This window comes from Chanodichthys erythropterus, chromosome 10 (genome assembly GCF_024489055.1).
Source record: "Chanodichthys erythropterus isolate Z2021 chromosome 10, ASM2448905v1, whole genome shotgun sequence".
Taxonomy (NCBI): Eukaryota; Metazoa; Chordata; class Actinopteri; order Cypriniformes; family Xenocyprididae; genus Chanodichthys; species Chanodichthys erythropterus.
In genome coordinates this window covers 9,746,943-9,772,923 of record NC_090230.1, presented here as the reverse complement: position 1 = coordinate 9,772,923, position 25,981 = coordinate 9,746,943, and the positions used below count along the sequence as shown (strand labels likewise).

Below are 25,981 nucleotides of genomic sequence, written 5' to 3'. Positions count from 1 at the left end.
GTGGTCAAAAGGGTTAGCCGTTTAATTGAGTCAATGGCGCAGAAACCATTTTATGGTCAGAAAGTGGGGTCATCTGTAGCAAGGAGATCAGGGTCATTTCTTTCTTTATTTTAAAAGATATTTGTTTCTATGAAAAAACTGTAAGAATATTTACAAAATATGAATTTCATGAAGTGTGATATAGACCAGATTGTTGTATGTTGTACAAGGCAGCATACTGTTCTGAGAATGTCTGAGACTTGATCAACCTTGGACTTTTCTTGACCTGTAAAGCGGGTAACTTACTATGTTGAACTGTGAATGAGATTCATTGAAAATCTGGTTCTCTGGGATCAATTTTGTCATTTGGTCAGGATATTAGTGAAATTCAGGAGGGGTGAATGTGACGGATGTTAATAAGTATGTACATGTACTTTATGTAAATACTTTAATGTATTTCACTAATCATCCTTTCTTTCAATTTTTATTGATTTTCTTAGTATTAATTTGTCCACGAAAACCTCATCATTTTGTTTTATACCTTATTTTTGCTATTTTTGGAAAAAAGTTTTATATTTCTCTTACGTGGTGACATCATTTCTGTTCAGCCCGCGCTGCTTCCTTAGACCGCATTGAGCGCTGAGAGGAGGTAGGCAGTCAATGGTGCTCTCTCAATATAGACTTATAAAAGTTCTAAAAGTCTGATTAAGCCAGTAATATGCATTAATATAATTGTTCAGTGTTATAAATGTATTGAGAAATGTTTTGCGTATGGATGGATTGGATTTAGTAGTTTAGTAGTTGCCATGTAAAGTGGTTTGAGTATGTGTGTGCGTATATGTGTGTGTGCGCCAGCAGAACGTGGTGATTAACAAATTAAATAACTGCCTTTAATTTGTGCAGATAAAAATCACAGACAGACTGTATTTCTCATACTCTGCTCTTTAATCCATCCAGGTACGATTTACATTTGTTCTTATTTTCCAATGTATTCATTTTGTATTAATTTGTTCTTTTTCCAATTTATAATCGATTGAAAACTAGTTTATTTTGAATGTTTGTAACAATTAATTTTGCACTTAATGTTATTTATATGTTTTGTGCATTTTGTTATCACTGTAATGTTTGCATAGACCGCATTGAGCGCGCTGAGAGGAGATAAAAATCACAGACAGACTGTATTTCTCATACTCTGCTCTTTAATCCATCCAGAGGGCCAGAATAAACTCCACAGCAGCAGCATTTCCAGTTGTCTCCTTGTCTTCTGTCACACAACGCAGATTGAACAGTAGCCAGAATTGGGCTGGTTACACACACCATCGCTTTGCAATTAGCTAGAACTACCACCGATTTGCGTCTGTGTTTTATTGAAAACGAACTAGAGACTTGTGCTTTGCGCGTCCTGTAAACTCGTTATGTCGAAGTAGGCTACTGCCGGCCCAATTTATCAGTGGCCCACCAGGAATTCTCCTGAATCTTCCAGGAGATATTCTTACTATTATATAACATAAGTGTTTGCATTTGTAGAGGTTACGTGTTGATTATTTTTTTACATTGCAGAATGAAAAAAGAAAAGAAATCAGAAAACATGCTTGTTGCTTTTATATTAGTGCAAGTTTATTAATAAATCAATAAACAAAACCTCCAGTCTTTCACATGCACCTCAAAGATCGAGTTTAATTGTGAGTGTAAAGTGGGGGCGGTACGACGGTGTTTTGCCTAGAGCGGCAGTTGAGCTTGCGCTGGCCCTGCGTGTAAGTGTCATAACCCTTTTGTTAAACACAGCTTATTTTTTTGCAATTTTCCAAAAGTCAATGGGAAAATTAGGCTGTCGATCGAAGGAACCCATGCGCCGCTAACTTCGAGTTGGCCTACAAAAAATCGTAATCTCTGAGGTACTCTATTATTGATTGCTTTCACTTTCGGGATGTGAAAAGAGCTTCAAACATTACAACAAAAAGTGTTTTTAAAAGAATTGCCTACCCTACCTTTAAGGAAATGGTGCTTGACGGTGCAAAAGTCGCCATTGTGGTGGTTGCCACAAAATGCATCCTAAGAGACTTGCTTATTTAAATTGTGCGTTCACTATTTAATTTATTCAGTGTGCTGTATTTATATTTATTCAACATTTGGCCATATAAGTCACCTTCTGAACGCTTGATTATGTATATCGTTCCTGAAAATCACCCACCGTCTTAAAGATTTATCCTGGGTCCATTTCAGTCACTATTTTCCCTCTCACTGCATGACTGGACTTTCAAACACCACGCTGACAAATCGCCACAGAGTAAACTGTGTACGGAGGTCCGATACGGCTCCTTATGGAACAGAAAACAGCTTTGTCATTCTGCGGGAACATGCACAGACCTCATGAACCTAATGAGCATTGCCTGGAAACCTCCCACGCATGCTGGCAAGGAGCCGACGTCGTGCTGCTCTACTGTTTTCTAGAGGAAACATTGAAAGGGGGCTAAATTAATATTTACACAATAGTGGTACACTGGGACTTAATTTCCATATTAGCTGACAAAAACACTGGCGAATATTTAAACAACTAACTAGATTTTAGTAATGCTTGACCATGCTGAACTTGCCATCATGATTGCTAAGGGTATGCTAAAAGTGTATTATTACAACATCAAAAAACATAAAATGACGCATACACAAATACACTATGTACTCATCCATGTGTGTGAATTTTATAAGATTATTTTGTTATTATTATTAGGCTTGTTTGAAATGTGCCTAGCCTCGCCTGAAGTTCAACCGAGAGTAGGCGGCTGCAGTGAGGGGAGGAGTGAAAAAAGTGCAGGCAAGACGGACAATTCTCCGTTCTCGTAGTGCATCAGACACCTGCGAGATCAAAGGCGGATATCGCGGATTTCACACTTGTGCACTGTGTTGCTGATAAACTGGATGTAATTTACGTTCTGTTGCTTTTATATGAAAATAAACATAATGAACAATACACCCAAAGTACTTGTTATTTATTTCCATTCGAAGGATGTGTGTACCAATCATTTTTATTTTAATTACAGACATGTTTTTATATATTTTTATAAATATGGTAACAATCACATAACCCATAGAGAGAGCGCACTGTCAGAGACTTTTGGAATATTCACACATAATTTATACATGTAAAATCATGGTATTAGTGTTTTAAAATCAAACATTTTTAAAAGAGATCAATACATCACGGTTGTTTAAACCAACAAGCTTTAAGCTGTGTCGTCAGCAATTCGTTTCCCATCGTGCTTTTGGTCAGCGCAGTCGGTGGAGAGCAACTGCGCTCGACTGCAGAATCCGATGAGGCCGCCTCGCCCTCGCGAGAGGTTTTTGACACACGTCAGCATGACATCAGAGCAAGGCGGACCACCCTCGGACACATTTCTAACCGGCATGCATCTCGCGGTGATCACCGGTGATCGGTTCTGCGCAGAATTTGCTCATCTCAAACAAGCCTAATTTCTATAGAAACCGGTGATTCTAACGGCCGCTGAAGTGACGTGATGACTTTACCAGTTGGCGATTAGCTCTTATTTAGAAGGTGGGACTTATTCCGCCATATTGCGTGTTACATTTTCTCCCATTTAAGACAATACGAGTGACACGTCTTGTTATTCTATAGTCTTTGGCTATATTTGCATCGCCTAAAGCCGCGGTCACACTAGACTTTGAACGTGCGAAATGTATTCGAATGCTGTAACGGTCGTGATATGACGTCACGGTCTACAACGTAGGCTATTTTTTATAAACATGAATTCACTTAAAGTAATATTTATACTTAATACTTTCAAAATGTAAAAATGTCGAACCTTCTCGACTTTACTGCAAAAATATAATTCTTTTAATTCAGCCAAGAGGTCATGCCGTGACGAATCCATCTTCTACTGGTCCTTCAAAGGTGCGGTCACACTGCATGATGTTCTACTGGACCGGTTGCAGACGCTCAGTCAACTCGCCCTGGAATGTTCGCGGATCGAATTTGATAATTCCAATATGGCGGACGGTTTACGCATAGTGGCCCATAGAAACAGACGCTAATATGGCATATAGCCCATCTAAGGGATTAGGAGTATATGTTTGCTACTGTGTAGCTATGCAGTTTCTGTGGTGTTCTAAGAGGCTATTAACATGTTGCTATGTGTTTGCTAAGGCTTTCTAGGTGGTTTCTAGGTGTGGTGGTTTGCTACATGTGTGTTACGTGTGTCCAGAGAGGCTTTTAACATGTTGCTATCTGGCTATATGGGTTTTTTGGACTGTTGCTATGAAGTTGCTGAGGTGTTCTGAATGTTTCTTTTCTTCTTCATGTTCTGAGGTGATTTTTTATGTGTTGCTTAAGTTTCTATTGTGTTCTGGGAGGGGTTTAATCATGCTGCTATGTGGTTGCTATACTGTGGTTTCTAAGTGTGGAATGGATGCTTGTTAATGTGTTGCTATGGTTGCTAAGGTGTTCTAAGGTTTTTAGCATGTTGCAAAGGTGTTCTGGGTGGTTTCTATGTGGTTTCCCAGGGTTTCTCTGATTTCTCTGGTTCCTAGATATTGCTTGGGACCCTCTTTTCAATGCCAGGGATTTTTCACCATCCAGGTGAAATCATCCATTTTATCATCCAGGCGTCCACCATATGTAAGTCCGATTGATTGTAAAAGTTACAGCATATTATTTTCCTCAATAATATACAATAATATTTGTGTGTTTTTAAAAAAAAAAAAATTATACATAACTTTTTTTTGTTTTCCCCAAACGAAATATTTATGCATTTGCTTTTACATTTTTGGTCCATGATCAAAAAGTATCAGGCCATGATTGTAGGGGCGTTGTTTTACTGTTAAATTGTTAAAAATAGGGGCATTGTTTTATTTTTGAACTTATTGAAAATATGCCAATTCAAGAATTTATCTCTCCCTCTCTCTGTCAGTTTAGATAAGTGTCTGTATGCATTTCCTGTTTTTTGGTTGTATACACTAAAAGACAATACCTGAGGTGAAGATATAGAAACCTGACTAGTAGAGCGTGACTGTAGACACCAATACTGGCACGTCCGCAAAACAAACACACACACACACACACACACACACACACACACACACACACACACACACACACACACACACACACACACACACACACACACACACACACACAATGAGCAAGCTATTAGAAAGCAGGGAAATCAAATGTGGGGAAAGCAGGCCTGAGGCACATCTTATCTGCTTGCCTAAACTGACAGATTATAGATGAACATTGATCTTTACAGATGTATCTTATATACCTGGACCACAAGGTCTAATTTAATGTTTATCCTATTTAAAGCATTATAGCTGTGTGAACTCAACTTTAACTCGTAACTCATCCTGATACCTCAAATCAAGATGGTTTATTACTATTCTAAATTATTAAATTATGGCTTTTGTCCTAGTGGACAATTAAAAAAAGTGTGTGTGGGTGGGTGGGGGGGGGGTATCTTATAAACTTACATTAATGAAAGGATCTGAGCCTGGCAACAACCAGAACACCCTAGAATATTTGTGGCAAGGTAAGAACACTCACACTCTACAGAAAATTAAAAAATATATTATTATTATTATCATATATAAAAATATATAAAATATAAACAAACTAAATAGAAATAAGCAATTATATTACATATTAGAAATAAAGATATTATTTATTTCTATTAAATTTATTTTGATATATGTATATAAGTATTTGTATAATAATAATAAAATATTATTTATTTATAAACATATTATTATTTATAATGATATAATAATAATTATTTATTTATAAATTATAAATAATTATTTGTAATAATATATTTATAATAATAGCAATAAGATTAAAATTAACCAGAGATGAGTTTGGAAATATATTTAGTGTCTTGGCCTACTTTCTGTTCTTCTTTAATCTTTTTGTAATTTTATTTAATGATTTAAAGGCAAAAATGTTAACTTGTCCCAAATTACTGTTAATTTTATTTTCTAAAGTTCATAAATGACCCTAAAATTGGATCATAATCTTGTCATGTGAGGAATGAGGAATGGATGAAGAAAGTGTTTGTGTGACTGAAGCTTTCCACTAACACAGTCACTCGCATGTCATTCCTGTCCTACGCAGCGAAACAACTGATTTATATCTTTCTAAATAGTGCATGATTTAATTCCCATTTAAGCATCAGGGGGGAAAGCATGGTGCCAAAATGTATTTGAAAACTTTAGCTTAACTAAAAATGTTTGAATGTCACTGCATAACAAAATCTATAAATCTACCTAAAAATCCTGCTAGAGCTTTACCCAGAACTAACTTTACATCTCTGAGTCATTTTTGTAATTGTAATCAACTGGTCCCAAGGTGATTTTAGAGGATGTATGTAGTCAGTTCCCCTCAAGTTCAAGTACAGGTGTTGTTCATCACATTAGCTGTGGACATGATCCAGACCATTTCACAACCAGAAAGTGTCACAATACTGTTTTGAACAGTATATCTATTGTTTTATCACAATAAACCAACTTTAAACAATCTTATTTTATCACATATTTTGTTTCAAAGGTGCTCTTGTACTCTCTTTCTAGGAAAAATGCTATGTTATGTAATGCTAGGACATTCAGACATTTTAGGCGTGGCAAAGTGTACAAATACTTACAGGCCAATAACAACAGTAACTACAAGAACTATGGATAATAAACAAATATGAAAGTAAAACATAGATCAAAACTATTTTAGAGTTTACATTAAATGACCACTAATTAGTTTTATTTTGTCTGGATTCTGTATTTTACAATGCACATTTTTTTTTAATGAAATAAATGTATTTATAACAATAATAACTTAACTCAATATACGATGCACTAAGCAACTCTGCAACTGTACCACAGTGCAGCCGAGTGAGGGTGCAGTGCTGCTTGTATTTCTCCGGTCCACCTTAAGACCGCTCCAGTATTTATGATTTCCTGAAGACTTTTCCAACCAATCACAAAGCGTCCAGCGTACCTGCCTAGCGTTCTAGCGCTTCTGATTGGTCGACGCTCAGAACTCTCAGCCAGCCAGCTGCCTACAAGGGCTGTTTTGAGCCACTAGAGAATGACAGGTCGAAAAAAACAAAAAAAGGAAGAAGGAAAATTTGTTCAGCTCACGCCATTGCCATTCGCCGTTGAGGATGAAAACTTTCGGAAACTTTTCGCCTTAATTTTAACCTGCTATTGATACAAAGAACTGCGGCTGACAGGAATTACATCTGGACTGGAAATATTCGCCTCTTGTTTGTGTACATGTGAGAGGATTTACCTGAAACTCACACTTTCATCGACATTTAAAGGAAACTGAGGGGATTTTACATGCTAGTCATATTTTAAACACTTCTCAGAGACACCAAACAACCATGTCGGGGGGTATTGGTATATATGCGGCCAAGAAACGGAAGAAGCCCGTTCAGAAAATGTAAGTTTTTGTGGGGATTTTAAAGTTCAAGTTCAAAGCGCGCTCGCGTCTCGTGCATCAAGGTTATTGATACAATGTAACAAGTATTCGAACTATGTTCAACTAATTTGGCTATGTAATGTTTCACTGTGACATTTTGACAATAGAATGCATTCAGCAAATTCTACAGTTGAGCAAGTTAATTATATATGCACATGATATCCTAAAAACTGGAATTGCTTGCATTTAATTTATATATATATATATATATATGTTTTGATCTGCAAAGTGACATTTTTCATCTCCCTGAGGTCATTTCAAACTTTGTAATGAATCTCAGGATACTTTCATTTACTGTAATAATGATAATAATAATAAATTAAAAATAAAATTGAAACCTTAAATTAAAATTAGTTTGATGTCAAAGTCACAACTATTTCGTTTACTGCCACTTTAAATTGAATTGAAGACATTTGAGTCATATAATTGAGTAGGCTAGATATGACAATTATTGTGAAATGTTTTGATGGCTGTACACGAAGTTGTTGTATAATGATGAAAACATAGCGTCTTTCATCTCAAACAAAAGAGTCTGAATTTGACCCAGTTATGTATGTGTCGGGACTCGGGACACCTTAAGATTCGGGCTTGGTGTGTATAGTTCTGGGTCTGGCATGGAAATAGTACTCTTGTATTAATCATAATCAAGTTGAGAGTTGGCGGCGCTCTCACGCGATGCTTACACGAGGGAGGGGTGAGCCGGGGGGAGTATGTTATTGTAATCTGATATAGCCTTTTTTCACATCATGAGAACACAGGGCTTTTTTTTTTTTTTTTACTTTTTGCATTTTCTTCGGTCGCTCCCCCTCCTCAAATTAACATATTTTTAAGTCACGCAAACTCTTACGCAACTGTGGTGGAACTGGCTTAAAATCCAAAACACGCCTTTGAGTTGTTGTAGGAGCTTGCAGATGTTTTATTTTCATTATTTTGCAGATAATTTGATCGGACAAAAATGGAATTGTCTTGGTGGCTTTATGGGATCAGGAATATGCTTAATGCATCTGATTTAGTTCTGTGCATAACTTCTGTTGCACTGAAATTTAGGTATATAACTATTTGTATCACAATAACTTGCCTTTTCTTTGTGTAGAGCTTTCTCATTTTACATTTACAGTGTTCATTTTAAACATATTGCATGCGAATATAATGGATTACAATAGTAGGGTTGCTAACACAATGTGTTTACAAGCAGATCCACAAAAGAGTTTAATATTAAGTACACTGTAAAAGCAGTTTGTCAGGCATATTATTAAATAATGGTTGTAACCAACATGTTTTATAATGGCAAATGCCAGTATTTAGATATAATTTAATGTTAAAATACAATTACAAGTAGATCGAAGTGAGCAGTTATTTTAAGTAAAGCATTTTGTACATTTGTGTTTTAATTTATATCTCACAAGAACTGGTAATATTTTTGTCATTTTTATTAAAATATCTACAATGCATGTTATGTTTATTTTTATTATTATGTCAAAATATAACAAAATAAAACAATTAAAAATAGTTTTGCATATCAGTTTTCGAACATGTAAAATAGATATTTAAAACATTTCAGTATTGCTCTAAAAAATTAAAATTGGCCAATATTGCCATGTATATTCAATTTATTAATCATGGAGATATACGCAAAATTGCTTAAATCTAAATGAGCCTTTATTTTACACAATGTTTACATAAAATTCACTATAATTCTGTGTAAACTATTCTCATTTCGCCAATTTGACTAATTGGTTACACTAATAAAAGTAAGTGATCAGGCCAGAGAGACTCTTTAAGGTAACAACTGCATATACTCAAGTTATTCTGTTACAAGAACACTAATGTAAGGTGTGACTGTTTACTTCTCAGCTGTTTTGTTAGTTTAAATGCATCTCACTGATTTATATCACTTAAGTTGATGGATTTGTGTGAGAATTTATGCTTGTTGATGTGCACCCAGTGTATTTGGCCACTCATTAGAATGCAGTTGCACCGAGCCCCATACCTGTTGACAGCATCGTCAAGCCCACCCACCAGGTTACGTGTTTATTAGGCCCGTCTGTGGCGCAGGGGATGGACGACCTTTGCACGGTATGTCCACACTTCAGAATAGCTTCTTACTAGAGCTCGAACTGTAGTGTGTGTTTTAGCATGCTGAAAGACGTTAAAACGTGCCAGTAGGGTGGCGAGGCACTGGAGCGACCAAAGACTGCATCTGACACAAAGAAGGTATTGAGAGGGAGTGTAACCAGACTCCTAGCTTCACACCGCCGTTGCTGGAAGTTGGAATGCTGTAGAACAGTAGAACCTCTCTCTCTTTCTCTCCCCCTAAAGAACCTTGTCAAGATTTCCTCACTTCTAATCTATGTGAAAATAAAAACATAGGCTCAAGTAATGAACCGGCTAACCTCACCCTTGTGTTGAAAACTTGCATTTGGAAGTTTCTGCATCTCACGGCAGGTTGAGCAAGTCAGCATGACATTAAAGTTGTTAGAAAAAGTTATGCAGCCTTGCTGAATGAAATCAATTTCTTAAAAGAAAAATCTGCCAGGCCTCAAAATCTTGAATCGTGGTGTAAATATTTTTTCTAAGTTAGTCTAATACTAACAGTTTAATATCAAACACTTAAGTGGAAGTAATGAACTAGCTAACCTCACCCTACTTCTGTAAGTTTAGCATCTTATGGCAGAATGAGAAAGTCAGCATTGCATTGAAATTGTTAGAAAGAAAAAAAATGCAGCAATTACCGGCATCTAACAGATTTGAAGTTCCTTCAAAATGCAAAGTGATTTGGCGCGCTTAAAAATAAAGGTTCTTTATTGGCATTTGAAGAATGTTTCACCTTTTTTTGTCCAAAAAAGGAAAGTCAATCGTTGCAATGCAAAAAAATACTGAGATAAAGCTGAAATACATCTTTTGTGTTCAACAGAAAAAAGTCATTAGAGTGAGTAAATGGTGATGGGATGTTATTTTTTTATTATTAGTATTGTTGTTATTATTATTATTATTATTATTATTGTATTATTTTATTATCCCATTTAAAGTAAGTTTTAATTGCCCAAATAGTTTCATTTATTGGCTTGAGCACAATCAATTTCTAGAGTCATTAGGGTCATCAGCTGTAATTCAAATTGTTCACAAACTAGATCATCATTTAAAAACAGATTTGTATAAAGAAAGATCAACTGGTTTGTTTATTGCTTATTACCATGATGGTCCTGCCTCCAGCTGTCATATAAGGCAGTTTGCACCATGACAAAGCACCATAGAAAAAGCATTTTTTTTTTTTTTTTTTTTTTTTGCGTTGTGCATTGAGAAGAGGTGGGTATTTCTGTCTCAAGAGCTCAGGTACATTGATACTGGGCTTTCATGTGTGTTGAAAGAAATTTGGGTCAGCACCAGTGCAGAAAGTCCCACCCTCAGACTAGAGTTTCAGCCTGTCCATCACTTCAAATACCCACAAGTCTTGTCTCAAGGAAGGTATGAGGAAAGCAGACACTCGATGCTGATCTATGTCCGCTTGGTCAGATAAAGTTTGCGACAGGACTTGAATTTGTACTCATTGACCTTAGGGCTAGATGATATAGACATGAAAATTTTAAGGTCTTATTTTAACTGTAATTGTATTTCTGAAAATTTTCAATCTGGTTTTAAATCCGCACATAGCACAGAATCTGCTCTTTTTTCAGAGTGTAAAATGATATTTTATTAGCTACTGTTGCTGGTGACCTAATACCTAGATAAGACGGGTATGGTTAAATGCCGGATAGTTCACCCAATTTATTAACTGTTAATTTATTCACCTCAAGCCATCCAAGATGAAGGTGACTTTTTTTTTTATTCAGTAGAACCGGTAAAGAAATTTTTTAGCTGAAACCATGGTCCTCGGTGACTCATATAATGGAAGTCAATGGGTGCCGTAACTTTGAGATTCTAAAAAACATATACAGGCAAAACAAAATTAATACGGCTCCTGATGATACATTGAGGCCTTAAGAAGTAAAACAATTGGTCTGTGCAACAAACTGAACATTATTTACAACATTTTTACCTATAATCCACAGCCTTGGCAAACAGTCCTGAGCGCGTTCACAACAGTCTGGAGTGCAAGCTTTTTTTTGTGGATTCCTGTTCAATCCTCTATTCATTAACGGTGACCTATTATGCCCCTTTTTAAGAGATGTAAAATAAGTCTCTGATGTCCCCATCAAGAGCTGATGCTCCGAGCTCCAGTGACCGAACAATCCCTCGCACTAATATTATCAGAATCTTTCCATAGCGGTTTGAACTGGAGTCTGAAAATGATGCCTACAAAGCCAGAGAATATATGCAGCATGGAGATAGAACAGGTATAGTTCAGTTTAATTGCCACTATAACTTATGTTGTCATTTTGCTTTTATATTAGTACAAGCCTGTTGTAGCTGACCCCATCTGAATGATGGCCAAATCTTTACTGATGAGCTTTATGAAATTTATTATACATCACACAAAACATGAAGTGTATGTTTTCACTCCAGAAAATCACCATATGGGCTGAATAAAACAGTACAAGAAGTGTGCATTAAAGTCTTTTATCTATAAACTCTCTTTCCCTTGTATTAACATAAACAGCGTATTACACCAAAACACTTGTTACAACAGTAAACAAATATATATAGACCTTACGCATTTTCGGGGGTGCTTAATAAACTGGTAAACCTTATATCCGTAAAACAGCTCCAATGGACTGTAATAAAATGTGTGCTCTCCCTTTCTGCTGTGATCAGTATCTCTCCGTAGAGGATCACGAAGTTTGTACTGCTCCATCCTTGAGTAAAAACTTCAACCACAGTGTCCCCAGTGACTCAGAGTCTATGGAGCCACATATGTTCTTTGGTAAATTGAACAACAGAATGTTTTTTGGCACAGACGTATAAAATCTTTAGATTTTGATACAATGAGTAAACAGATGGCTGACTATGCTTCTCACTCAGGGTGGCGGTATCTATGGTTAGATCATCACCAGTTTTCGTTTCCCTACTCTTACGTAGGAGTAGGGGGAAATATAAATTAAAGCGTGTTCTGAGAAATTGAAAATGATAAATGTGGAAAAAAAGTATTGGATTTTTACCATTATAGGCTGGTTGTTTACACACAATGTGGATACACATCTGTGTTCAAACACCTTATGTGTGTGTGTGTGTGTGTGTATATATATATATATGTATATGATTAATTTAGTTCTGTTTTTTTTTTTTCTTTTCCACAACTTGAGTATTTTTATCCAAACCAGATGTCGTTGAGCTTCAGCTGAGGTTATCGGGTGGAAAATAACCACTGTTGGCTGAATTCATCCTTTTCTTGCAGATCTCAAATCTGTTTTCATGTTTTCATGCAAAAGGACTTCGGGAAGGGGACGGGTATGAGATTGCATTAAAAACAAATTTGAAACATGATTTATATGTGTAATTTATAATTATTATTTTGACTTTTATTTAGTTGGTTGAGATCATTTTTAAATATGTTTTTGGTTTCTACATAATTCACATGCTAAATTTGTGGTATTTACTTTTCTGATATGTAAATACATTTAATAGTACTGATAAAGAACTAGAAGTTGGTCCAAATTTTTGACTAGTGTATTAACACACAACTGACTAGCAACAAGGACATGGAAAAAGGAGACAGAGATTTGCTGGAATGTAACATGGGATTTGTAGTAAATTTTTTCTCAAGAAAGATTGCCAAATGCCTACAGATTGTTCCTTCACGGTGTCCTCAGTAAACCCTTCGAGTGAATGCAGTGCATGCAGACCAAAAAAAAAAAAAAAGCTGTTGTGCAACAATGACTGCAAACTTTCTGAAACTGTCTTTCCAGTGCTTGAGTTTTCAGGACAAGTGCCACATTTGAAATTAAAAGAGGCAAAAGAAAGAATCAGTATAGGGAAGGAGCAATGGAAGAGCAAAATACACTGAGAAACGTGTATTAAAAGAAAATAAGAACAAAGAGATGAGTCTTCAGCTGGTCCTCCGTGTATTGCAGGCAGCATGAGAAACTCTGTTGCATGTTGGGACCTGCTAGAGGAAAACAGTCATGATGTCATACCTCATGTGATTGGCCTGAAACACTTGTACACTAGAGGATAGAAAGAAGAATGAGAGATTTCAGATGTCCCATCTTGACTGATGTGATGTCTTCAATATAAAGAATTCCTTGCCAACCTCAGCGACCACAGTAAATGTTGGGAGGTCCAGACGATCAGAACTCTAATCAGTGGATCAGATGTAGTTCAGCAGGAATGTTGAAGCTCTATTTCCCATGATAGGAATTAATACAGCAATAGACCAATACAGCAAAGCCACCATGTTGGTCATTGCAAACATTGTGGAGCTGAAAACAATTAAAAGATTTCAGTAGGTACGGTTAGTTGGTCTGTTGGTACTGGTAGTATAGCTACGCAAAAGAGGCTTTGTTATGAGGCCGGGCTATAAAAGATTATTTGACCATCATGATGGACCCACAAAGACCTCTATGACCTTGCTTTATTGTCACCATGTGCTTTTAATTTGATTAAATTGTTAAAAGCAGGACTTGAATATATTTACTTGGTCTGTAGATTTTATATAGGCTTTGTAAGACAAATGAACAACTTGTTTTGTACAAATCTATATTATTATTATTTGTTTATTTATTGTACATTTGTCTTGTATCTAAATGTCAATGTTATGTCTAAATTATATAGATGTAATGTAACTCCATACAGGGCTGTTTATAGGCATATTGAGTTGGCGAGAGAGGTGACATGAATGTGTTGACAATGGAATAATAATTCAGGCAAACTGAATTGAGATTAGCATGAACGATGCATGATCTGGCAAGTGACGTTATGTTCAACTAGTCTGGGGCCAAAATATCCATTTGGTGATCAAAAAAAATAAAACTAGGCACACCTAAAATATGAATAAATAGTTTTAGATAAGACCGAAGGATGAAGTTACATTTTGAAGGCATTTGAGTAAATTTTGACTGTAAATTGTGTGATGCTTCTAGCTCAGAGATCACCGATAAAGGCCATTCAAAAGAACAGAATCTCCTGAGAAATGAAATAGTAGGTGAATCAATGCGGCACCAACAATGACAGGCCACTCCATGATATTCTAGAGAGTTGGAGTGCAGGGCTGAAGGGGAAGGAAGGGGCTGAACGCGCTCTTTTGTCGCCACAGGCTCTTTTTTTTCAGAGGTTAGTTTTACTTTCTTTCTGGGAAAACATAATTAGGGTCCGGCTCGGATGGCTAGAGTTACCGCTCCTAGTCTTCTGGCCTGGCAGGCAATGAAAAGGCTGTATGAGGTTGAGTTACAGACATAGTTTTGATGCCCATGATTCCAGTAAGAGTCCTCAAGCTTAGATAATGGGTTTTATAACAGAGGATTTACAGTTGATGTAGTGCGGAAACTGTTTTTACATTTCTGATTTGGCATGTAAAATTATGGTTACATGTACAGCATAAAAATCAGCTCTTTAGTCTTTTTTTTTTTTTCTCTTCTTCCCCAAAACATTCAAAAAGAGCCAATGTCAGTAAGACATTGTTCAGGTACTGAAATAATACAAAAAGACTTGCATCTTTGTTTTAGTTTGCTTTATTTTACAACCCTGTATCAAAATACTGAGGTTGAATATATAAGAAATGTTCACATATCACAGTCTCAAAGCTCATAAGAATGCCCGAACCCCCATTTATACATATTTATAGGTTGTTTTGTACCAAAACACATGATGAGCCAGTTCTGAATTGTTTTTATGCTTTGTGTATTATACACAGACACTCATTCTTTGTAGCCTTTCGTCTTCCTGAAGTCTTCCCTTTGGACATTTTCCAAAAATTAAGGTCACCTGCATTCCTTAAGATATGTAAACAACTAGATGCCACAAGACTTGCAAGAATAATGGCTGTCTAATATAGTAACATATCACAGTTTAATCCAAATTTTTTCCTCTTCCTCCAGACCCAAACCACCACCACCTGATGGTGTCAAATCCAACCCCTCCAAGCGGCACAGAGACCGGCTGAACAGCGAATTGGATAAGCTGACTAACCTTCTACCCTTCTCAGAAGACGTCCGTGCACGGCTGGACAAACTGTCTGTGCTTCGACTCAGTGTTGGATACCTGAAAGTGAAGAGCTTCTTCAATGGTTAGATCACAAATTATTATTATTTTTGGCAGTCTTAAATCCTGATATGCGTTTGTTTTGGTTTTCATTTCTGTAAAAACTTTTGCTTTTATCTTTATATTTTATCCACGGCTGGCAAGCAAGAAGATATTTTTATCTAATTAATTACACAATGTGTCAATTAATTAATCTAATTAATTGTAAATTAATCGAATTAATTGCACATCTTGAATTTTAGGGACATTCTAACTACATTCTATAGGCTCCATCATGCAGTAATTTGTTGCCCTGCTTCTTATTTGTCATCAATCAACTGTATGAAATGTCAGATGACTTACGTAGGTCTGGGTCGGGGCAAGTTCATTAAATGTGTTAATAATTTTAACACGCAATTTTTAACCGAGATTAATTAATCTAATTAACGCATTAAATCGACAGCCCTAATTTTAACGTATTGTTGGGCCTATGTTGTTTATGGTAAAATTAACACATTGTATTGTTTGACTTTAAGGATGTTTTTGTGATAAGCAAAACTGTGTTCAGTCTACTTGATGTAAAATCTGGGCCCTGAAGCAAAACCACTTAAGAACCACTGACATAAAGTACAGTAATGAGAGGACAGGAAATGATGGAGAAGGGGGAACAGGATCAGGCGATGTCACAAGCGGGACTGACACTTGTGCTGTGGTGCTGCACAGTGAGTCAGAATATGGGCACTCGGATAAACAGTTACTAATTAATCATTGCTTTCATGTGAATATAAGTTAAATTGATTTATTGCATAAGTTCACTGTCACAATCATTGAGGTCCTTTCTAAAGGCAGAGGAAGTGGCTACTGTTGTACTTCCACATATCAACCTTGATTACATGATTGATGTTTTTCAGGCCAAATGTGTGAAAATGCATTTTAAATTTATCATTCAGTCTCAGTCTTAATGGTATTTTACCTTTATTAATTTATGTAGCATCTTGTGTAAAATTCTAATGAATTCTAATGAAATTTCTCATGAGTTTACTGGAAGGTCCATGTCACATGGATGATGTACTAGAAACTTGTGACTTCAGCTGACATGTTTATTATCTCTGTGAAAACACACAAGGGAACTGAAAGATCACATGCTAGTCTGGTTTGGGGTCCTTAACTTACTAAACTTACTTGACATCATAAATCAGGCCTGGTTTTTCTTTCATTTCACTTTTTTTCTGGCTTTGTAAATAATCTGTATAGACCTTTGTGAGTTTCTGAGGGCTTCAGATCTTCAGCCAACAAATGCTTGTTTACTTGCATATCTTTAGAAAAGGTTCACAAAATAACTCAGCATGACCTTGCAAGGAGTGACGTAGGATCTTCTCATGCAATTAATCAAATTTCTAAGAATAATATAGAGGGGAAACCTCTCAGCAGAAGATTAAATCAGTAGATTTCACAACAAAACCATCCATAATGTCTGTCTAACAGACATTGGAGTTTATTTTCCATAGAAATTCATATTTAGTATTGTTGAGTTTGTCGTTGAGTGATTGATTCTGAATTGTAGACTGGGTTGTAAAGTGGTGTTGAAGGTGGATCGTGTAAATGAGTCTTGTTTGACTTATTTATATTTGTTTTTCCAAGTCAAAAAATCCTAAAAATCCTTAAAACAAGATAAATTATTTGAATAACATTTGAAATGAAAAATAAGACAGAAATACTAGTTGAGAGCAGGATATTTTGCAGTGGACACAAAGCTATTTTGTATTTTGTAGATGTAGTCAGTTCTGGTGAGATGTAGATGGAAAGACGTCAATTTTTTTGGTAACAGTTGTGGCATTTGAATTTGACGGGCTTATCCATGTCATAAATAGCTATTGCCTTGTCTTCTGTAAACACATACAATAGGCCAGAGGACATGTTGCCATCCTCTGCTATCATATCTAGATGATTATAAAATGACAAGACGGGCTTTACCCTCATGAACTTCGCCCATGTGTCTTTTCACAACACGTTTAACACACAATATGGATGTAGTATTAGATTTTGCTAACATAACCCCTGATGGTGGCTATAGCCTTTTTTCTTGTGAAAATTATTACAGCAAACATGTACATTGTTTAAGAAGACTTGAGAAGTCCACATTGACCTTTCTTGTACCCAGTCTCAGGTCAAAATTCTTTATCTTAGACTCTGTTATCTTGTTTTTTGAACATGATAGTGGCAGCAAGCATGTGTCTTCTCTTGAATTCTTTGCTGAGTAAGCGTGGCAGCTATGAGGTGCATGCAGAGAATTCCATTGTGAAAAGACAAAGGGCCTTATGGGAAATATTTTGGGAGTCATCTTGGCACCATCAGAGGTCAAGGAAGACAAACAGTCAAGGTGTTTGGCATGAAGAGTGCTGAATCAGACAACATGGAGTTCCTGGCAACATCCTGGACTCCCTACCATGTTCTGTCTGTCATGCTGAGCCTGTCCGAACAAACGTGTAAACAGACAGTTGGCAGGGGACTTGCCCAGTCTGGATGGGCATTTGAGAGACTCATTAATAACACAGTTTAGAGAATGGTGTTTTTGCAGGACAGAAGGTCTTACCCAGTGTCATCTCATAGGTCTCTGACCTGTCATCATTTCACTGCCAGACTCGAACTTCCTTTTCCTTTGAAGGACTGGCTGTGCATTGTGTGCAAATTCATCAAATCTTTTCCTTCTCCACCGCCCTTTTACATTTTTCATTTGAAATCGGCCCTCCAAACAAACAGACCACCTTATGCCTTGACAGAGCCCCAAATGTGCCAGCCTTCTGCCCCCAGCTAAGCTTCCTTTTATTGTTCTACTAAAATAGCACCAATTAGAAACAGGCATTTGGGGGAGAGTAGAAGAGCGAGTGAGAACGAGACAGTGCAGGAAAAGAGAGCTAAGCATAAAGCAGACAGTCCACAAGAAGAGAGGTTATTTTTGACCTGCCCACAAGATTCACAGCTGCGCAGAGCACTTGTCGCTGTTAAAAGACTGGAGACTAAAAGGATCAAATAAAATGTGTCTCTATGCATTTGCTTGTGTGCAATGTCCCTAGTAACCGCAAGTGTGAAGCAGAGAAATGATGTCCTACAACTAGATGCTGTCTGGTGTTTCTGCAGTATATGCTGCATAAATAAACTGTGACAGACAGGAAGCACAAGGTATTGCGGTAAAACAAGTCATCTCACAGGTTCTTTGAGAAAGCGAGCAAAAAAGACGATCAACAAATTGGGAGTATCTGGCAGACATATCCAAACAGAGGTGCTAGACAAGTGCCTCATTTCCTTCACTGCCCCCATCCTATCTGTCTTTCCGGCATTACTTTGTTGTTTTCAACCTCTTATCTGCGTTGTGAGGTCCAGTTTTCTCTGCCACTCTGTCAAAAGAATTTACATTTGACTAAGGACTGGTTCATTTTCTTCACTATCTATAAATAAGTACTGTAATATCAGGAAATAACATCTTGGGAACTCTCGAGCATTTTGGTGCAGTACAGTGGAGCTTGAAGTGACCTAGTCCAAGCTATTTTCAATCCCTCTGCAACAGTATTAATTGGATCATGGCTACAAGTACAGTAACTCTTTTATCAGCTTGTCTATTTTCATCACTAGCTGTGAAATGCAGAGAGAGGCGTGCCCAGGGCTACAGATTCCTCCACGTCTGGCTTCTAGCAGGTCAGACACCGCTTTTTCAGAGAATGGATCCTCTGTTGGTGTCCTCCCATCATCTGAAACCGTAGAGACAGAGGGAGATGGAAGGACCCAGAAGTTTGCACTGAGAAAAACCACAAGATTTGATCCCACGGTGAGATGCACAAATGGGACATTGTGTGAACTGCATTCCCAGCATGCACTGGGGCCAGGGCATCGTTGTGTATTGATGAGGGTCGGGTCTGGAGGAGTCGTTACATAGAATGGTCCTTGTCTGAAGTGTAATGTGTTGTGTCATTGGTCTAGCTAGGATTTGACCTTAGGGATGAATCGGTTGGCTTCAAAACTACTTTTGCGGCGCCCAGAGTATGATGGAAAGAGAGACATACAAAGATTCCTGGAAAGAAAGGTTCATTGTTCCTAATTTTCTCCTTGCTTTTCATCTTTGCCCTTTCAATTTTTAAACAAGTTTTTATGCCTCTACCCTAGAGTTGTCACGGTACCAACATTTCAGTAGTCTGTACCAGTACCAGTAAAATTGTGGTTCTCTGTACTAATTTCGGTACCAGAGCAAAAACTGTCAAATTAACTACTAAGTAAATTTTTGTCCTGTTTTATCTTTTCCGTTGTTTATCACTGTTTCCGATTCAGTCATGCATTTAAATACAGTTGTCAATCCAGAAACTTTGCAGTGTACTTAGCAGCATGAAAAACTAAACTTCTTTTCAGATTGTGAATGGGTCATAAACAGAAAGCAAGAGAAGTCCCCTCCCTTCATAATCACTAAGGGGCCATTCACACAGAACATGTTTTTCTATTCCAATGCACTACTTTTTCTGTTGTTTTTCTAGGTAAACGCACTAGACTGATGTGTATGACCGGTTTATGCTCACGTCTTTTGCAGCACCTCGCACATGAGCGCTGCGTTTTTTTAAGACACCGTGTCAAGTTAAAAGAAGAACTCAGAGGCGGGGCAAGCATTGCTAGCTTCTGTTTACAGTTGCAAGTTGCTGTGGCCTGATAATTATTGCCGTTATTGCATCATGTCTCGAGACCCTCGTGTTCTGTGTTGCGCTTTTATAAAAACCATTCCTGGGCAATGCGTCTCACGTTTTTACACGCTAAGACGCATTCTTTGTGAACGAGCCCTTAAGGCTGTCAATCCATAAATCGCAAGCTCACTGATTTCTGCACTCTTGTGAAGACTCCCATTATAATAAAAAAGCTGTCTTAATTCTACATTGAATCTCTTACTGACATTATATTTACACTTTGTTGGTTATAATGAAAGGATTCGCTAGTGTGTGGCGTGCGTGAAAAAAACAAAACCTTGTGTGTGTTTCAGTGGTGTTAAGTGGATTCTTAACACCTCATTCTAACTTACCGGCTGATAGGCCATTGCGTTCAAACGCTATACAGATATGATTGTGCTTGTCTACAATGCTCAACACTTTGAAAAACATGCTGTAAATAGAAACCTTTGATACTCAGAGAGTTTGAAAGCAGCGTCATTAAGCAGGTACCGAATATACCCCATACTCGGTACTACCGGTACTGCAGAAATGTTAGTATTGTCAACTTTTTTCTTTTTTAGTAAGGACTGGTACTGGTAGTGTCAGTGCATTTGACAACACTACTATACCCTGTTCAAAACGTTTAGACTCACCGTCATTCTTGCTGCAAATTTTGTCGCGGCCTCTCTCAATCTGTTTTTCTGAACTGCATTTTCTGTGTCTTATCTAAGTAGAGATCGCCATGTTCCTGACGGTAAATAGATGGTAGGGTGAGGGTGGTAGGGCTGAGGGAGGGAAGGGTTAGCGCTCTGAGCCCTGAGGCATTCCGGCACGCTATGGGGGCTCTGCAGGTACTCAGACCACTTGGGGTCACTTATTAAATATGCATTTAAAAAAGCATGAACTCACCTCTCTTTTATCTTCTGATTTGTCTTGAGTGTGAAAATAAGCGAGACTTCAGCAAGGTGACAAGTGTTACATCTTCAAGAAAAGTTGTATTATTTAGTATAACATGATGTCAAGTCACTCTTTTCCTCATTGTTCCTCAACTTAACCTTTCTTTTGTGTCCTCATTGGCCAATTAAGGACTTTCTGGGACAGAAAGGTGCATCCTTTCAGCAATGTTTGGACAGTTTTTGAACACTTAACAGTCTTTTGATTGCTCATGCTGGTTTGTCTTTAAACTTGCAAGAGGAAAGCTGGTCCTAGTGTAAAAGGACAACTCTTCAGAGAGATGCCCCTTTTTATCAGACAAACTTTGAGAAATAGTTTTTCAATTGTAAGCTATAGATTGAGTTCAGATTGTCGTCGCAGTGAAAATACGTTGTGCTAACCTTTTGTTTTTTAACCTTCAACTGCTGAGTAGGTTTCTTTTTTTTTGCTCAAGGAATGTAAGGGGTTGTCAAAACTTTGGTTTCTGTTTTCCTTCTTTCTTTGTATATGACAGACTGTATGCCTGAATAGCCAAGAAAATGGAACAAAAATTCTTCTCTGTTTTTTCTAAACCTCAGTTTTCCTGAGGCCTGCCAACTCTAGTTGGACCTCCAGTGCTAACCCCTCGTTTTTTTAAAGGTATAGTTCACCCTAAAATGAAAATTCTGTCATTAATTACTCACGCTCATGTCTTTCCAAACCAGTAAGACTTTCGTTAATCTTCAGAAGACAAATTGAAATCTTTTTGATGAAATCATATGAATTGAGCAGTGTAGTCCAAATTTAGCTCTCAGATTTCATCAAAAATATCTTAATTTGTGTTCCGAAGATGAACAAAAGTCTTACGGGTTTGGAACGACATGAGGGTGAGTAATTAATGACAGATATTCATTTTTGGGTTAACTAACCCTTTAAGGGCATGAAAGCATTACATGCTATTGTCCTGCTCAAGTTTTTCTTTTCCCTGCCCTTATTTGTTTTGAGTTTTTTTTTTTCTGTCTCCTATTGTCCTTGGTCAGAAGAGTTCACCTGCCCTTTCTTTTGTTGATGGAAGACAAGACAGATGGACTCGGAACATCAATATTTGTGTTGGCATGGGTAAGTAGAGACTAACACCAGAGGCTTTGGAACAGAGAGAGGAAAGACAAGAGCTTCTCTCACTCCCTGACTTCAACTGCACAATTTTCTGTTCTTCTTACCGCCGGATCACCCAGCCTGCAAGAACGGGCTTTGGTCGGTCTCTCTTTTTTTGCCCTTTGATGTGAACGTTTAGTCATCAGTCTCACCACAGAACAACAATCACAGCAGGGGTCTCAATTCTGAGCTTGTACATGCACAGGTTTACATTACGCCCTGTTACTTTGATGTACTAATTCAAGAGACAAATGCATTTATCTTGTTTTTTCAGGACTACAGGCCTGATTTAGCATTAGCAAACATTCATTTTTGAGAATGTTCTTACAAACTACACTAGGGAACCACAAGATATGAGGCATTGTTGCGCATATGCAACTTGATACCAAGTACTCAGTTATGCAAGATAAATAAACCAAGTACTCCAGTTCTCAAACAAGTGCTTATGTTTTTAAGTAAAGCTAATGTGTTTCAAAGCTTTTTCGACTACATTTTTTTTTCACCGTTTTAACGCTTACGGAGACATACATAGACATCTCCTTGACAACGCTATGCTCCTTAAACACTCATCTGAAATATCATAATAAGGCTCTTTGTAGCCATGTTGCCTAAGGTAATTCTCATTCAGGTGATGCTGTCTCTATTTATATCCTAGCACGCGTAACTTCTGTTACCTAGTAGCACTCATATGCAAACCAGGTCACCCACTAATATGAAACCAGCTTTTTCAGCATTCAAATTCACAGTGTTTCTCTTATGTGGCCATTGTTTAGATACACATCTTTCTAAAGCATGACTAGCAAACATGGCAACTTTTTCGCCTGCCTAGCAAGTCACAACCACATGTGGTTGAAACGCACTTTTTACACCCACTAACAAAGGAGAAATAGTAAAGCTGCAGTGCTAATTTAAAGGGGGGCTCGCAGGCTCATAACATGAAAACAACAAATGCTGCAGTGTTCCCCCACACTTGAGGTGGCGATAGCATCAACAAGCATGCCTATCAGCAACACAAGACGGAGCTTTTAACATCATCACAGTCAAAACACAGAACTTGGCTACTCAAGTGGAGACAGGCCCAAGAATGATAAAGAGCCATCATGACTTCTTCCTTGCTTTTGAGAGAGAATGTTAGAAGGAGAGGTACCATAATGCCTTGGTAGTCACTAGAATGGGGAGGAAAAAAAGGCATCTTCTGTGATTGGGTTGTCACTATACTAAAATTTCACTAGTAAATACCAGTACCAGTTAAATTTCTTGATTCTTGATACATTTTTTTTTTATACCACAAAAACAAATACATTTATTTAGATTTATATAAACTTAAATACATTTTAAAATGTATTTTAAACAATGTATTTTTACATTAAATAAATAGATTAGTATTATTTACTAAATATTTTGTAATTATTAAATGAAAATACAAACAAAATATAAATGTTGTATTGCTACTTTTTAACATTTATTGCACGTTCTTTTTTTTTTTCTTTAAAGTTTTAGCAATGATTTCGTACCAAACTAAAAACATTTTTGATATCCCTATTCTGTGACATTGTTCAGAAGTGATTAATGTGCCAGCAGTGATGAGTAATCTCATAATTCCAGGTTGTAGCGCTCTTCAAACAGAATGCATCAACAGACCAAGAGCAGTAATTTCACTCGTGTGGTATGCTGTGTGCGGCACCAAACAGCTTGTTTTCTTCATAGTGTGCATGAAACTCAAGTATGAATCACTGGACATGAGAGTCAGTGTAGTTCTGCCACCAGATGTTAGCAGCTAAGCGTTTTGCTGGCTTGCGGCTACTCCTCGCCTCATGCTGTGATTTTCATGGTTTTTCCCGCTAAAACACGACGCCACACAGCAGATTTGGGCCTGCTCCAGTAGATGTTGAGCCAATGTTAGTAGGGAAGTGGCTAGATTGAGGTGGGATGGGGGAAGAAAAATCATGACTCATCTCCATGCTATCAGTCATTGTTGCTAACTGAAATGCTAACAAATAGGAAATGGCTAAACCAAAAATATAGGGTGGTTAACCCACAGCCTTATGAAAGTTTACCGTAGTAGCCTTGCATAGTAACCATACTTTGGTATTTGTTGTAAGATTTGTTCTTGATATTGTTATTGTTTTGTATTTTACTGAAATTTTTAAAAAATGTGACACTTTGAGCTCTGTTAAGCGGATTCATAAACACCTCTGATTGGCCATTGTGTTGATGCGCTCGTTGGATATCACAGTAAAATCCCCAGAGTTAAATCAACTCTGCTCAGAGTACATATGGTCCCTCTCTAAATAGTGTTAAAGTAACACTGAAGCAGAGTTAAAGTTAATGAGATAATTAAGCAATTAATAAGGCTGTGACTGAAGTCAGTTGTAGTTCTTGTGTTTCTCTTTTCTTCAGTGATTCTGCTTGTTAACAGCATGTGTTCATCACTAATGCACAATCATCACTTAATTAATTGCTTAATTATCATTAACTTTAACTCTGCTTTAGTGTTATTTTAACACTATTTAGAGAGGGACCAGTGGCGTGCAGTGGTGTTTTGAAATGAGGCAATTTTTTTTTTTATGAATCAATGTAAATTAATGTGCATTACTCTTAAAGTTGACACATCTTCCTTCTTAAATGAACATTACTTTACAGTACATAAAAAAGAAACCAAATACAATTCTATTTTGTTCTATTTTACATTAACGATGTATCATAATAAATGTTCTATTTATCAAAACAAAGTCAATCTCATCAAGTTAGTGTTTTAAGCATTTCTACATTAATTCCAAAATAATAACTAAAGTCAATAATAATTTAAACAATATATTTTATTTGTATATTGCGGTTTTTCTTTTTAATTGTCAACCTAGGATATTTCGGATCATCAGTCATGCTCCGTAAACACCGTCTGTCACAGACACGAATTGTATTTTTAATTTCGCCAAGCTGATCGCACTAAAAACCCTGCAGCCATCATGTTTTCAGTCCATTTCAAGTTTAATTTTGACGTGACATAAAGCGGTGATATCTAACTGGGTGATCTGTTTATTTACTTTTCAATTAGTCTTCCCATTGACGCCATTATTTGTCAAACATACGCGCAGAACGCGCACGTCAACGAGAGGCGGGATTTATCGCACAAACCAATCATATCCAATCACAACCAATTACATCCAATGACAGTGCAATGGAGACATTGCATCCTCTCACGTGACTTTCCCCCATTCATTCTCAATTACCCCCCACAAAACCCACCGCACGCCGGGGTTCTGATGATTTTAAATGGTTTTCTATGAGAGGAAAGGGAGGCATGACTCCATAGACTGTAAAGCATGACTCCTCTGTGTAACTTCACCTGCGGGTGTCGCTGTTGGGCAGTGTTCCTTAAGAAATACGCGTGACTTGCGCTCTTTTTGATGTCATAATTTGTAATATTTGTGTTGTTTTATATGTAATATGGATTATTTTCTCATCCTATTTTTTGAGGAGGCACTGCCTCCCTTGCCTACTCAGAGGAAACGCCCCTGAGAGGGACCATATGTACTCTGAGCAGAGTTGATTTAACTTTGGAGATTTTGCTGTGATATCTGTGATTGGCTACAATGATCAACGCACGGCAGCGTTTGAAAGCACACGGAAGTGTTTGAATTTGAAAGCGGGAGCAGGGGCG

The 25,981-nt window shown here is 37.2% G+C and overlaps 1 protein-coding gene across 1 annotated transcript in view; it reads left to right on the top strand.

Moving 5' to 3' along the window:
* The first annotated feature begins 7,080 nt into the window (after positions 1–7,080).
* The window catches only part of ahr2 (aryl hydrocarbon receptor 2), a 70,022-nt gene continuing 51,121 nt past the window's right edge, over positions 7,081–25,981 (top strand). Inside the window, exons 1-2 of the mRNA XM_067395985.1 lie at positions 7,081–7,420; positions 15,430–15,617. Of these exons, the coding sequence (XP_067252086.1) occupies positions 7,362–7,420; positions 15,430–15,617 (247 nt within the window). The 5' untranslated portion in view covers positions 7,081–7,361. The remainder of the gene's footprint in view (positions 7,421–15,429; positions 15,618–25,981) is intronic.